This window comes from Eurypyga helias, unplaced genomic scaffold (genome assembly GCF_000690775.1).
Source record: "Eurypyga helias isolate BGI_N326 unplaced genomic scaffold, ASM69077v1 scaffold13448, whole genome shotgun sequence".
Classification (NCBI taxonomy): domain Eukaryota; kingdom Metazoa; phylum Chordata; class Aves; order Eurypygiformes; family Eurypygidae; genus Eurypyga; species Eurypyga helias.
Genome location: NW_010268962.1, coordinates 12,870 through 27,576, shown reverse-complemented (window position 1 = coordinate 27,576; position 14,707 = coordinate 12,870). Strand labels below are relative to the sequence as shown.

Here is a 14,707-nt window from a genome sequence, read left to right as displayed (position 1 = left end):
TGAACAGTGGCCGCCAGCACTTGGAACTTGTAAAGATCAGCTGGGATTTCCCAACGAAGTTTGTTTCTCTGAGTATGGCTGCACTGACCTGAATTTTACGTGTAAAGCTGTATATAAAATGCTTTGTGTATGAATTAATGGGAATATCATTTCTCACCATGGAGGATGCAGCATCTTGGTCCTATCCAGCCTTCTTTAGAGCCAGGAAGTGATGCTGGGCTCTCGGAGTTCTGTATCGTTTCTCTACTTCTAAATGCTCAATTCTGAGCATGCTAGTATCTCATCTGATGTAATTTCTGATGTATTTGAGAACGGAGGTTCCTTCTGTTTTACACTGATGGAGTCGGTGTGATTCTGAGTGCAATTCTGTAGTGTTGAACACTAGTGGTAAATGGTTGGATTATTGCATTCTAAAAGCCTTTTCCTGAGGGTTTTAGAAGAAAATAATTCACAGCAACATGAAATGTCCCAACTTTGCTTTGCAAAGCATAGTTGAAAGGGCTGAACACCAGGAGCTTGATGCAGCTCAAACTTTAAAAGACAAAACCGAGGAAATCTTGTTTGTAAACTTCCAGGGTACTATTGCAGGGATGCTCTGAAGAGCCTGAGGTATTTTAAACCCCACGAATAGGACAGCCCTGGTTGGTTGCAGGGCAGACGGTAATGTACTCCTGGCCTGCCCGTGCACATAGCGCTCAGGTGGAACTGTAATGCCATCAGAAGTCAAAGACATTTTTGCATTAATTCCAAAATCGATGCTTAGTGCATTTTTTGCATTGTTAGGGACCAGAACTTTGCTGGAGAAGTGCTTGTATTTCATTCCTTTCCCATTTCTGAAGTACCCTTCCTTACAGAGTGAAGTGCCAGAGAAGGATAAAAAATCCTTCCCTCTCCTTGACTGCCTAAAGAGGCAATCACACAGTCCTAAAATTAACTAAGGAATCCGAAAAGAAGTCTTGGTAAAATTCAGCCCCCGCCCCCTTCTCCCCCCAAAGTGGGAATTTTGCCATGAATTTCAATGAGTTCAGGACTCTTCATCTGATGTGTTGGCCAAACACTGGAGTTGAGTTGTTCCTGTATGCCAGCTGCCTCTTGTTCTGTTTCCCAGAATAACCACTTCGATAACATATTTACCACTTACAAATATGGAATTCGGTCCTGGAGCGAGCACTTCACATTACAGAGGAGTTGTCATTTAAAAACACACAGCAAATGCTTCCCTGAAACTTCTTGTGGGGGTTATTTTTAGTTGTTTGTTTAAGACTGATGATGACCCTCTTAAGAAAAAGGCAAATTTAAACATGGCACTAGGGAAACAACCGTGATCTTTGGAGTCATGAACATTCCGTGATTCTTATTTACCATCTAACTGCTAACGTTAGAACTGGTAGGTGCATGTGGTTGATTAATTTTTCTCAGATGTAATATCTAGAAGATAATTCAGCCTTGGAAGCGATGGGGCTATGCTTGCTTAAGTCCAGGTAGAGCTGAACATGTATCCCCTAGCTCAACTTACCCCATGGTCACAAGGCCAATTAACAGCATATCACAGTATCCCTTGAGGCTACAGCACTCCAGATTAATTTGCTTTGGCAAAACCTATTCAAGCTGGAATTCGTGAGGGTGCTTAATGTGCTTTGCAAGATTGGGGCTTTAGTGTAGACTTTGCTTTTTAGGTTTATTCTTTTCCAAAATTACTCTTTTTACAGCAGTTTGCTCTCTAAATGATGGAGAGTTGTTTCTGTCCTATCCTTTTCCATCTACTCTCCCACTCTCCCCTCTAAATTACTGTTTTGCAGCCAAAATTGTGAGGCACTATGTGTGATGACGATGAAACCACTGCCCTTGTTTGTGACAATGGTTCTGGGCTTTGCAAAGCTGGGTTTGCAGGAGATGATGCCCCAAGAGCTGTATTCCCATCCATTGTTGGACGTCCTCGACATCAGGTCGGTTGGTACCAAAATGGAAATGCTGTCTGGTTCACGTGATTGTTTTGGGTTGGTTTGGTGGTTCCTTTTTTTTTTTGAGATTTCAGACACGGGAGTGAGAAAGCATCAGACTTATTCAAAGTCCCACTGGCCTTTGGATGAGTTTACCTTGTGCAGCTCAATCCTTCAGTTCTTCATGTCTTTATTACTATGAGATAAACTACTTCATCCTTTGGAAAAGGTGTTCTTCAGCCATAAAATCTTGACTATAGAAGAGTGTTTTAACGATAGGAAAGTGTATTATGGGAAAAAAATCAAACTTCTTGGATTAATTAATACTTGCTGTAATAAGACAAACTGAAACGATAGGCAGAACATTGCTAACGTGAGAAACCAAATTAATGTTAATGATATGTTCCTTTTCTTGTTCCATTAAGCAACAGCATGGGCCAAAAAAGGTCTCTAGCACATCACTTCAACTGAAACAAGACTGGAAAGGATATGTGGCTTTTATTGACCTTGGAAAGGGTCTTTCTGCTTAATTAGGTTTATAACGGTTTCTTTATAAATAAATGATGAAACAGAAGATGCCAATTTGTGTTCATTTTATTCATATCTGAGTCAGATTTTAATTTTCTAGGCTGTTAAAAACCCTTCCCTGAAGTTCTGAGTGTTCTTTTGCTGAGCTAAATAAGCCTGATTTGCAGGTGTACAATACTAGGCATTTTAAGGAACGCATCTTGAACACCTCCATGAATTGTTGGTTATTAGTGATTGAAAATGTGTCCATTCTTTAACATACCAAACTGTTCATTGACTTTTATTAGTGATTAGAGCTGGCAAGTAATTTTGCACGGTTGAGGATCTCAGCAGCTGTGTTACTTAATCCATGGAATTAAAATGTAGCCATGAGAAAAATAAAATATTTCTATGCCAGTCGATGAATAATACTGTACCTCATATGTTGTTACATTATTTGGGGCTATCGTGATAGGCTTCCTAATGCAAATATGATAAACTTAGTGAAACCATTACTTAATTAGTGATTTTTCTTTTAGAAAATCTGTATCTTTTATATAACCCAATACTTTTTTTCAAAATGTACATTTTTCAAAACCATTTTACTTCCAGCAAGTGGAAATAATGTCATTGTTTAAAGGCAGAAGTGGAACTGCCTAGACAGAAAGGGCAGCCAAATATATTAAGTATATTTAGGGAGCCAAAAAGAGGTTCTATCTTTTTCACCTATAATTCCTTCCCTCTATTCCTTTGTGCAATGACCAAGGACCCATCCCTTGTGGAGACCCGTGAGTTTCCTGATGCCTGCCTTGGCTGGGCTCCTTGCACCAAGTGTGAGATAGCTTGCTTTTGTTTCTGAAGCTGCCTTCCCGGTGGGTTTATAGAGGGAGTTAGAACAGAGTAGATGATTACCAATAAATTGCACATTTTAGTTCCTTGCACGTTTTGGGGGTATGTTCTGGAACAGCAGTAGCAGGCACAGTATTTCACATAAAGTTTTAACTTAAAAATTGTATTCTCTCTGTAATGTGTGTGACATACTGTACTAATATTAGAATAATATACTTTGCAGGGTGTTATGGTTGGAATGGGTCAAAAAGACAGCTATGTAGGGGATGAAGCACAAAGTAAAAGAGGGATCCTGACACTGAAATATCCCATTGAGCATGGAATCATCACTAACTGGGATGACATGGAAAAGGTGGGTGTTTATTTTAACGTAATTTTGTTGAGGCATCATCTTGTCCAAGACACACAATTTTCCATTAGCCTTCTTGCAAACTAAAGGGAAAATCCTTGAAGAATTTGTAATGGCTGTGTAGGTGTAGGGGCAGTGCAGTATGCTAGTGTAGGACCCGATCCGGTCTTTGCACTTCTAGAGTTACTTCTCAAGAGTAAATGCTTATTACTCATCAGATTTAGCAGTGTGTTATGAAAGTATTTTGTGCTTTATAGACTGAGGCAGAATGCTTGACAGTGATAGAAAAGTAGCTAAAGGGGGAAAAAAAAAAAACCCAAACAGGTGGTGATTCATCAGAGGTGAATCAGAGAAATATTAAAGATCCATTATTGAAGTTGGGAAGAAAAACCATGAAGTGGAGGGGTGGTTTTTCCCTTCTCAGTACTTGCTTATATGAAGAAGATGATGGGTGATGCCCACATCTCATATTGCATATGACATTCTCGCTGTCAGTTAAAGAGGAAAAGACAGATTGGGGCTTCCTATCTTATACTGATTCTTTGGGAGTGGGATTTTTTTTTTTTTTTCCTGAGGCATGTTTTTTTGTTGACAATTTCAGTTAGCTTTTAATGTCTGGACGGTGAGAAAGCGTCTTTGTTCCCTATCAATCCTGACTTTCTTGGCGTGCAGCCAGCGCAGTGGCCTCTTTGTGAAATGCCTGCTCAAGGATGTCTGACACCGGTACGGCCCGGGAGGAAAATCCCTATCAATCCTGACTTTCTTGGCATGCAGCCAGTGCAGTGGCCATTTTGTGAAACGCCTGCTCAAGGATGTCTGACACTGGTACGGCCCGGGAGGAAACTCCACAAGCAAATGCTTCTAGTAATGTTTTCCTGTGGAAAATACTACTGACAGGAAGAGGCGGGGCTGGTGTTCTGTACTCACACTTATACAATTATAATACAGATGTCTAGAGTCAGTGACTGTGTCGTATTCGTGGACGCAAATTGGTAAGCGCAGATTGTTCCAGATGAACAGACCGAAGTGGATACAGGAGCAAGAGGAGTTCCTCAGTTCATCTTTGGAAAGAAGTTGCCCACCTACTCCTCTAGATGGAAGCATAGTATTTGCATTTCATTATTTCACTGCTTCCTGGGAGGACACCCTGCTCGTTTCTGCGGGGTAGAAAGTCTACCTTACACATCACATGATGTTCTTCCTGATAATTTTCCTTCTCTCTCCATTCCGCAAGAAATTGTATTTCCTTTTAGGGGAAAAAAAAAAAAAAAATTGGAGGTCATTCTTCTATGTTCTTCCCTCAGTGACTAGGGAAGTGTTCCCTAGTGACGAGGGGCTGCCCAGGGAGGGGATCGAGTGCCTGGAAGTGTTTGAGGCGTGTGGATGTGGTGCTTAGGGACATAGGTTAGTGGACTTGGCAGTACTTGGTTAACGGTTGGAACCAATGATCTTAATGGTCTTTTCCAATTTAAAAAGATTCTGTGATTCTATGACTCTGTATACTGGTGTGTGTTTTTTCTGGGTAATGCTGGATGCTGGAGTAGCCTACGGAAAATCTAGTTAAGAAAAGGAATTAGAGAAGGGAAAAAATGTGGCATGTGCTTCACAGTAGTGTAATCTCATGGCTAGATTGATTGGTTTTAGGGTGTAATGTGGTGGAGGCTTAAGGCGCTTAGCTGGCAAAGATGCCCCAACACCGAGGTGTACTTGGACTCCTTGCTGAGCCTAGGAGCAGAGGCTGCTTTCAAGTGAATGAGCAATGAACAACAAATAGAAAAAAGAAGCATGAGAGAAAGGCAGGGGTAGGGAAGAGACGAGAAACAGCACCGCTAATATCATATGACTACATGCATACCAGCTTCCCCTGAAGCTCTGACACACACATACATGTAATCACACACTCTGGCTGAGAGAAGTTCTGAAATGCAATTCCTAAAGTTGTTATGCTACAGGAATGTCTTTTGTAGATGTATATATGTATCTTTCCTCCAGACATTTAAAAACGGTTGTATGGTTTTGAACTGAAAAACATATTTCTTTCCAGTGCTTGGAAATAATACTACTAAAATCATCACAGCGTCAAAGAAACAAGAGAATTACTGGGTAACGTGCCAAAAAATGGGACAAAGGCATAACAGTGCAGTGCTCAACCACCCGCACGTTACAAAAAGAGGGGGGGTCACCAAAAGATGAGGCTGCGCGTGCATGTGTGCAGGAGAAAGCGAGAGCGAGGATGCTGCAGGACACGCAGATATTTGTGTGAATCAGGAGGAGAGTACGTAGGCGATGAAATGAAGCATTCTTCTCCTCCTCTGCTTCAATTCACAGTATTCAAATTGGGACTGCTCTGTTTTCTGCTGGGTAATAATGCAGGGCATTGTACGTCACTGTTAATTTGTTCACAGCAACTGAACTGACAACGTATGGGAGGGAACGTGTTGAGTTGGAGCCTTTTCTGACTCCGGTGGCTATGTAGATGTGTAAGATAAGCGCTGAAGTGATTGTTCCTAACTATTTTCTCTTTGCTATTGTTCCTGCTCCTTACATTTAATTCTCACGACCTATAAAATCCAACAGTGAACTGGTTTTGCTTCTTGTGGCATATCATTATCCATTAACCTTATGGTTATTGTTAGGTCAAATCTAATGGGCTGTACCGTGCCTAATCCAGCCTGAGGTGGATTTTGAGGAGAAACCTGTAAACTGCCTTAGGTTTAGGCAGTGTCCTGCTTTATGAGTCCAGGTTCTTTCCTTACTGTTGAAATCACCAGTACTTTGTTAATTATGTAAGCACTGAGGGTTTCTTCTCTTCCCTTCGTTCTTTCCTGTCTGAAACAGCAGTTGTCTTCTTCTTACATCTGGTTGATATATATATATATACTTAAGCTTTTACATGAATGCTTTCTGTTTTATTCAACTTCTCCCTGTCTTTGTATCTTAAAACTTCATAAGAAAGATGGCCCAGCACCCCAAGTCCCAGTTCTGGAAAAACATAATTTTTTTTTTTTTAAATTTATTTTGGATAGTGGTGTTGTTAGGGAAATGAGATGGAATTGAAATTTTTTTAGGTCTGATAATCTTCTTAATAATTACAACAGTTGACTCTGTAGGTGCTTCAAATTTCAGGAAGAGTTTTTTTCCACTTCAATTCATTTTGGAGCATAGTAATACTTGTTTCTAGAATATTAAATAAACTTACTCATAAACCTATCCTCATGTTTTGTGCTCAGAAATAGGCTTGTTGGGTCAGGCAAAGCTGAGCTAAACAGAGGGGGGGGGAAAAGTAGTAAGAATAGGAAAGAATTCAATGAACAGAAAAGAAATAGTTCATCATGTTACTGAACAGTCAAAGACAGACTTGGCACCAAGAAAAAAATCCCTTCAGTCCCTCACAGCCATAGTCGGCAGTCAGTAGGCACCTTGATGTGTCAGAAGAACAATCAAAGCCCTCATCGTTGGTGGCACTGAACATAAAAACCCCCATTCAACAGTACTTAGACTGTGATGAAGAAATATAGTTACTCCGTAGTAAGTGAAGGGTTTGACTCAGGATTTACTGGATGAAATACGTGTGGCATGAAGGGCCTTTTGCTTCTGTGGAAATAGATTTCTAAAGAGCATTTTGGCAATGGCTTGTAACTGGATCAGTCCCCAAGCAGCTTGGAAGTAGGTAAGTCTTTCCAGGTACGACAGTTCAGTGCTTGGCTCTGCTTCTGTATCAGGGCACTGGGGGTGCAAGCTGACCCGTGCCCCTGCTTAGAAAGGGTGATCAGTGCTCTCTTTAGGGAATCTAACTGGAAGGGCTCTGTTGTGTATGTTATATTTTGTCATTACATACAGTAGAAACCCAGTGGTTGCAGTTATAAAATAGAGTTGAATTTGGCAGATTTGCTCTTGCATATTTTAATATGTCTGTAAAAAAAAAAAAAGAACAAGTACTCAGACTGTATTTGCAAAGCTTTCTGTCTAATTCTGCAGACAGAGGAAATGATTTTCCGAACAATTTTCCAAAGCAATTTTCATTTTTAGATTTGGCATCATTCTTTCTATAACGAACTCCGGGTTGCACCAGAGGAACACCCTGTCCTGCTGACCGAAGCCCCTTTGAATCCCAAGGCCAACCGTGAAAAAATGACACAGGTAATCATCTGAATGCTGTGCCACAGTCATTTCTGCATGGAAATAGCTAGAAATAGTCCTGGGTATTCAACTTCCTTAATCTGGGAGGTAATACCTTAGGGTTAGTGTGTGTTAGCATGCTGGCTAAGCCATGATGAGAGAGCAAGGGTTTCTGTTACTCATGCAATGTCAGTTTTCGGGATGGCCCTAAAATGTTTCGGATTTGTGTGTGGCAGTGAGATGTCCACAGCTAGCCTCTTAAAAGCTTGAAGTAATTTTCATTGTTCACAAGACTGTGTGTGCTCTGTTCTGGGGGAAGCTGGAGGCTGAGGTATCTCCTGATGCTGAGTTTTCGTGTGTAGATCATGTAACTTTTTTGAATGGAGACATGAGTAATGGATGGATTTAAAAGTGAAGTTTGGAAGCGCTGTAATACTGGTCATGTACCAGCTGAATCCCACTTCTGTGTGAGTTTTGGATCAATGATGTCTTCATGTGTCTACCTCAGGCCACCAAGAGTGCCCAGTCCCTCAGCCCATGCTGTGCCATCTCCTGCTTTCTACCCTGAAGACTCTTGCTTTATCAACACTTCTGCATTAGACAAAATGCTAGTTATCATATCAGAATTTTTTTTTTTTTTTTTTTAAGCTTAGAATAAAGATGTTTGAAGGCCATCATGACTTTGTGGAGCTCCCAACTGGAGCACCTCTCCAAGGATCAGGGGAAAAGTGTTCAAAAGCTGAGATATTTGTGCTGCCATGGAAAAAGGAGTTGTCTGAAGGAGCCAAACAATGCTTTGCTAAATGTTTCTGCCTGTGACATACCCAGTGTGATTAGCAAACTCAGATCAGAACCAAAAGTTTACCTCTGAAGTTTGTGTATTTTAGAGCAGCCTTCTGGCCCAAAGTCCATGTTATAAATTTAGCCGGTGAAGTAAGCGGAAGTAAGTGGGATTTAAAGACAGAGATGGGTATGAAATCACCTCGGAAAGTTAGATGTGGCTCTGCACTTCCCTTTGTGCCTACTTTTGGCATATATTTAATAGGAAGATTATGTATCAATTTAGCAACCGTGTAAATAAACTAATTAAGTAGTGAGCTTGACAGCACACATTACTGAGAGTTAATAAACAGTAACAGACCATAAGAAAAGCCTGGTTTATAACAACCAGGAAGTGTGGTTCATGCAGTAGACGTGTCTAGGACAGTTTCTGTCATTATAACGTCATGATAAATCCTGTTTTCATGATTGTTTAGAGGCTTATTGTTTATTACTGGTTGCATTAAATTAGTTACACAATTTACCAATATTTCAATGTTAATTAATGTATTCTTAAATTGAAAGCACAATTGTTATTCTAAGTTGACTTTATCGCACAGGTATTAGCTTATGAAATCCAATCAGTTTAACCCTCTGACGTCAGTGGCTCTGACAGGTACGGTGGTGGTTGAGTCACCATCCCTGGAGGTATTAAGAGACGTGTAGATGTGGCACTTTGGGACATGAGTTAGGGGCGGACTTGGCAGTGCTGGGTTAGTGGTTGGACTCGGTGATCTTAAGGCTCTTTTCCAACCTCAGTGATTCTAGGAAACATGGTCAGGGCAGCATCACTGGAGATGGGGTAGTGCTGCCTAGGGCAGGCGGCATTGGTTTCAGAAAGGATACAGCGCATAGGCTTGTCCAGAGTGTGTTAGTCCCCTGTGTGCCCTTAATGGTTTTCCTTAGCAGAGCTCCAGTGGCAGTCCAGCAGGAAACCAGTTTATTCCACCTGCTTGGATAGAACTGAACTGTATTGGGCACAGGAGATGGAAAGAATTGGAAGCTTGCTAAAGTAGAGGAGGTGGGGGTTGAGACAAGAGAATATGGCTGAGGTTTCTGTAAAAAGAAAAGTTGTGTTTGCTGGGGTGCAGAATGAGATGTAATGGGTTGGACCTAGAGCAAGAGAGGTTTTAGCTAGACACCAAGAAAACCCTGATAATAGTAAGTATATCACTGCATTTGTTTGCTGGAGGAATCTGTGGATGCCCCAGCAGAGGAATTTCTGAGACAGAACCAAACCTGTGTCAGAAATGGCTCATTCTTCCTTGAGATGGGAATAGACAGATTATTCCTTGTGCCTTCTTCCAGCTGTGCCTTCTATAAATTCTTATGTGTGTGTATATATATAAAAAACTTGGATTGCTGCATTGCTGCAGTCCTGCCACAAGAGTAAAAAAGTTACCCCAAGGTCTCATATTCAGTTAATATTCTCAGTAAAAATCTGACCTAGTCTGAGGTTAATGGAAAGATATCCACTGACTTCAGTGAAATTTTTTTTTTTTTTTTTTAAACCCAACCCCTAAATCCTAAAGAAAACATAGCGTGCCATTCACAGAAGAACCACGATTCAGGAGGGAACTTGAGTAGTAGCTGGCAGTAGTCAAAACCGTTAAAAAAATGTAGTTAAAAAAAAAAAAAATTACTGTCTCTTCAGATACTCTTAAGTGTAGATCCTAAAGGTTTTCAAATTCTTCACCCCAGATTATGTTTGAGACGTTCAGTGTGCCAGCCATGTATGTAGCAATTCAGGCAGTGCTGTCTCTCTATGCATCTGGAAGAACGACGGGTAAGTCTTTCTGGGAGTTGTATTTTGCACCTGTTCTTCCCTCATGGATGTATATGCACAGGTATATGTTATGATGCACCAGCTGTGTATTAAGAACTGATAGCCGTATGGAAACGGAGTACTTCCCACTGTGCTGTGCAAGTACCTCTTTGTTTTGGGCGTCATGGAGGAATGAGTGTACATTTATGACTTTCTGACTTAAAAGCTCAAGTGCCTACAGCTCAACTATAGAAACAGATAAAAAATGATGCAGGTGGATACTGCCCTTAATTGCACAGCACAGAGAGGAGGCTGTATCTTAACCAGACTGTTCAAAACCCACTGTTCCGTATTATTTTAGACCTACCTCTGTTCTTAAGCTTCATTCCCAGTTGGAAAAAACAAACAAACAAACAAAAAACTACCAAAACAAACCCCATTCGGTAGCTAAATAAAAATATTTCGTGTAAATGTTGAATTTCAATCACCTCATGATGTCTGCTGTTAAGCGATCATTAGAATTAGCATAGAGGTCTCTTCTTATTGCCATTTATTGTCTGATCAAGCATTGAGATGATAAATTACTTCTTAGCAACACGTCTTCAAATACTTTGAAAAAATTAAAATGCCATCTGTCTTTGTATCCTGATGCTACATAGAATTTTGTATAAAAAGACTGCCAGATTACAGGAATTACAATTGTCATAAATGCTTGTTTTATGTTTAAAATTCAACTGTTTGTATATGTTTGGTATCAGAAATGCTTTATTCATTTTGACTGGAAAACTTAATTTCCTATCCATGGATATAAGTAACGTGGCTGTGCACAGATAAACTATTTTAATATTTTCCCTAAAGCTGTGCTTTATTTCAATGGCAGATTCAAATTTTTAATTTTATAGATGAATTTTTATTTATAGTTTGTAGATTATATCACGTCTGTAAAGCACTAGGTGTCATCTGGAATGAAAACCTCTGCACCCATGTAAGGTCATTATTGCTGGCATCTGTTCAGCAAGAACAATCACATTGCTGAATGTTAAATGTGTTTTTCTCCCTAAACACAGTTGCTCCTTAGTTTGTGCTAACGATTTCATCTCACGCGAGCAGCTCTTTAGTCACAGAAATGACAGAAGCAATTGCAAGTGAGCCTCTTGCTTTCTTCTTGCATGTTTCAGTTGAAAATATGGAATATGTGGAGACCTTGTATCGGTGGGAAATAACCAGTTTCTCCTTTTCTTTCCCTTTCCAGGAATAGTTTTAGATTCTGGGGATGGTGTCACACACAATGTGCCCATCTATGAGGGCTATGCCTTGCCTCATGCCATTATGAGACTCGATCTGGCAGGCAGAGACCTGACTGACTATCTCATGAAAATTCTAACGGAGAGAGGCTACTCTTTTGTCACCACTGGTAATGAGATGTGCTTCGGATGCACTCCGCATACCTTTGCTCTGTTAGTTGTTTTATTATGCAGGAAGCATGTACGTCGTGAGATGCATCGAAGTCCCTGTCACTAGGCTGGCCTGGTCAAAACCAGTTCATGGTAGCTAAGGGGATTCTCCTGACTTCGGCTTATGTTGCAGACATCGAGGACCGGGATGCCACTTCATTAGGAAATCCTAAGTCACTGGCAAATTTAACTCTTAAATAGACAAGAAACAGAGTTAGTAGCTGGTAATAGTTGAATCTCAAGGTTTTGTGACATAGGCATGTAAACATTTATCTTTACAGTGTTCTGTAGTTCTGTAGTACAATATATCTTCTATTTGCTATTGAGGGAAATTTGGTAATGCGAAGGGAAATTAGTGTTGAGACAGCAGAGAGGTCAGAATCCAATCCAATGCATAACCATCATTAACTCAGGGAAATGTGCATGAGAAAATCTGTGTCCTGGCTGTCATACAATATATTGATGAAAAACTTTCTGACTGCCTGCAGCGGAACGGGAGATTGTGAGAGACGTCAAGGAGAAGCTTTGTTATGTGGCATTGGATTTTGAAAATGAAATGGCAACGGCTGCTTCCTCCTCCTCTCTTGAAAAAAGCTATGAGCTTCCTGATGGACAAGTCATCACCATTGGGAACGAACGGTTCCGATGCCCAGAAACTCTCTTCCAGCCATCCTTCATAGGTAGGACAGAACTTTTCAATCTAGGGATTTGACAGAGAACAAAAGGATGAATTTCTTAGGAAGTACAGACAACATGCAGCTGTAGGAACTGAGGTATTTATTCTCAATTGTCCTTGCAAACATGCAGCTTCTGTTGTTTTAATTGGTTCTTAGAAGCTCTGGACACTGTTGCCACCACGGATGGGCAAGAAGATACCTCTCAGTTTAGAAATACCTGAATCCTAAGATAGTTTCAATCTCTTTAAATGCAGTATTGTTTCTAAGATGATGTTTTAGAGTACTGTCATAAGATCATGCTTTCTATCTTGACTGGCTGATACATAAGCATAGTGCTGCTTTTGTGGGTTTTTTATCTAAGTAGTGGCTCTGTTTATAATTTTATTATATTAATCTGTAATTTAATAATATAAAATAAAATAAAAAATTATTTTCTAGTAGTTTTATCTGTAGTGTTAAAATTCCCATTCTATTCAGTGGATGGCTGACACTTTATGTGGTAACTCCATGCTGCCCTAACAAATTTCTCACTTCCCACTTAAGTTCCACCCTTGAGGACTGAGCAAAATGTCTGCAGGCAGTTCGTGATTTCCATTAAACTGGATGGTGAAGCTGGATGTGCCTGTGTGTAGAAAGGAAACTGTTCAGGCATTAGTATGGCTGCAAGTTGTGTATTTGAACATCAGCAGGAGACATTCTTTTTAGTAGGTAGAGGGATTTGGCTGCCACAAATATATCAAGAATCAGAGTTAGTGCTCAACAATGGCCAGTATCAGAAATGTAGCAATGAAAATCAGGATTTCCTGGAATTTTTCTTTGTTAAATTGTGTGTGTTAAGCTAGTTAAAAAGTCTAGTACTTAAAGGTCAAACTGTATTCCCAGTGATATAATCTGGGCTGTTCCTTTTCTTTAGAAAAATAAAATAGCACTGTCAGTTAACTACTGTACTCGCGTTCAAATTAAACCAACACCTCAAAAGCAAGGGAGCTCAGTGGAATGCCACATGGGCTGCTGCTTCTAGCTAACAGCATCGTAAAAGGTTGTAAAAATGGCAAACTCTTGCAGTGATGCCTCATGTTAAATTTTTTCTTAAATAATGTCTGTGGGTGTTTTTTTTTTTTTTTCACCTGAGGAAGTAAAAAACCCAGTATGAAATCATCATGGGGATATTTCTTCCTCACAAGTGTATTGTGTTTGTATAATTACTACGCTGAGATGACAAAGCAGGTGAGGAGTCTGGCCAGTCTTTCTCCTTCCTCTCCTAAGCATCATGTAGCAGGTTTTTTTTCCTGGAGCGTTAAGGGAGACAGCTTGGACTAGTGAGCATTCCTTTCATTTTAACAGAAGTAAAAAGGAGGGGACAAAGACAAATAACACGTTGAAACCTCTTTCCGCTCAGGGATGGAATCTGCAGGTATCCATGAAACCACTTACAACAGTATTATGAAATGCGATATCGACATCCGTAAGGATCTCTATGCTAATAACGTCCTCTCCGGAGGAACCACGATGTATCCTGGGATTGGCGATCGCATGCAGAAAGAGATTACAGCTTTGGCTCCAAGTACTATGAAGATTAAGGTAATTTTGAACAGAACCAGCTTTTTTTTTGCAGTTTGATCTTATAAACAAATCAAAATGTCTGTAAGAGAACGTCCAGGTCTTGCATGCCGGGTCCTGATGTTCGAGAGCCTTGGACAGCCTAGTTGATACCTCTTTTCCTCCTACCAGCCCGAGCTGAATTAAAAGAGGGATTTGAGAGGCAGTGGAATAAAAATGGTGGCTGAAGCCATGCGAGTTGATGAGATCATTTTGAGAAAATGTGAAACAACTGTTAAGGAAGAGGATGCTGTGGGATCCCCAATGAAATAGTGTTCTGAGGGAGAAAAAGGCTGCCTGAAAGACATCACACGAGCAACAAGAGATGTAGGGATGAACCTGGAGAAGATGGAGCTGTAAATACTAAAGCAGACAGGAACAACTTGAGACGATACTGGGAATATTATGGACTTCAAGGCTTAGCTATCAGTGAAAAGGGGGAAGGAAGTTCCAGATATGAGTTCTGTACTGACGAATCCAAAACCCAAGCAGCATGCAAAGGCTGTAGCTTGACAGCTATTTGAAAGGACCCTTTTGGCTTGGACTCAGGACAACGTACGATGAAATAGGGAGGCCCTTTTTATCAGGCAGTAGACGGCACGCTGAACAGGCAGGAGACAGAGGAGCAG

The 14,707-nt window shown here is 40.5% G+C and overlaps 1 protein-coding gene across 2 annotated transcripts in view; it reads left to right on the top strand.

Annotated features, from left to right (window-relative positions):
* Positions 1-1,787: 1,787 nt before the first annotated feature.
* The window catches only part of LOC104514298 (actin, alpha skeletal muscle B-like), a 13,781-nt gene continuing 861 nt past the window's right edge, over positions 1,788-14,707 (top strand). The window contains exons 1-7 of one of the 2 annotated variants that reach the window (XM_010157929.1): positions 1,788-1,946; positions 3,520-3,648; positions 7,675-7,785; positions 10,285-10,369; positions 11,601-11,762; positions 12,291-12,482; positions 13,879-14,060. In XM_010157929.1, coding sequence (XP_010156231.1) covers positions 1,818-1,946; positions 3,520-3,648; positions 7,675-7,785; positions 10,285-10,369; positions 11,601-11,762; positions 12,291-12,482; positions 13,879-14,060 — 990 coding nt within the window. In that variant the 5' untranslated portion in view covers positions 1,788-1,817. The remainder of the gene's footprint in view (positions 1,947-3,519; positions 3,649-7,674; positions 7,786-10,284; positions 10,370-11,600; positions 11,763-12,290; positions 12,483-13,878; positions 14,061-14,707) is intronic. The other variant, XM_010157930.1, reaches the window with a different exon arrangement.